This window comes from Penaeus monodon, chromosome 33, assembly GCF_015228065.2.
Source record: "Penaeus monodon isolate SGIC_2016 chromosome 33, NSTDA_Pmon_1, whole genome shotgun sequence".
Lineage (NCBI taxonomy): Eukaryota > Metazoa > Arthropoda > Malacostraca > Decapoda > Penaeidae > Penaeus > Penaeus monodon.
The window spans coordinates 21555575-21556367 of record NC_051418.1 but is presented as its reverse complement, the minus strand read 5'-3'; the positions used below and the strand labels follow the sequence as shown (position 1 = coordinate 21556367).

The window sequence follows — 793 nt, the reverse complement described above, 5'->3', positions numbered from 1 at the left end:
AACTGTTTCATTGTTAAATGTCTTTTTAATGATGCACTATTCGTCATCATCGATATATTTTTTTCCTAACCAGCTCTTTCTCTTCCCTCCGAAAGGCCGAATGTGGCTTGACCTTAGCTGACCTTGTGGCGATGTGCGTGGACGTCGCCAAGGGGTGCGTGTACCTCGAGGAGATGCACTACGTCCACCGTGACCTTGCCGCCCGGAACTGCCTCGTGTCGACGACCGACCCCGAATCGCGCATCGTGAAGATCGGAGACTTCGGACTCGCGCGGGATATTTACAAGAACGACTACTACAGGAAGGAGGTAAGGTTCGCTACGGCTCAGAGGAAAAAGGGAGCGATGAAAAGAGGGCAAAGAAAACGAACGTCGCCCTTTGAAGTCGTCATTGCAGTTTGGCTTGTGTCTTGAAAGAGGAAAAGATTTGTTATATTTGTTATGTGTGACATGTTTTCTAACCTCCCAACCTCCCTGCCAATACCCCATACTTACCAACTTCTGCAAACTCAAACTCCTTCCCCTTTTCCTCTAGGGTGAGGGACTCTTACCCGTGAGGTGGATGTCCCCGGAGTCCTTAGTTGACGGCGTGTTCACCAGCCACTCCGACGTCTGGGCGTTCGGTGTCCTTCTGTGGGAGATCCTGACGCTGGGACAACAGCCGTATCCTGCGCGGACGAACCTCGAGGTCCTTCACTATGTCCGCAGCGGAGGACGCTTGAACAGGCCTCCTAATTGCCCCGAGGAACTGTGAGTCATTATTGATGTTGTCGTTTAGTGTTAAGGGTAACTTT

The 793-nt window shown here is 51.1% G+C and overlaps 1 protein-coding gene across 1 annotated transcript in view; it reads left to right on the top strand.

Annotated features, from left to right (window-relative positions):
- Positions 1–793, top strand: part of LOC119594304 (proto-oncogene tyrosine-protein kinase ROS-like) — a gene marked incomplete in the record, with an annotated part of 29713 nt that overhangs the window by 26505 nt on the left and 2415 nt on the right. Inside the window, 2 exon segments of the mRNA XM_037943363.1 lie at positions 96–308; positions 535–749. Of these exon segments, the coding sequence (XP_037799291.1) occupies positions 96–308; positions 535–749 (428 nt within the window).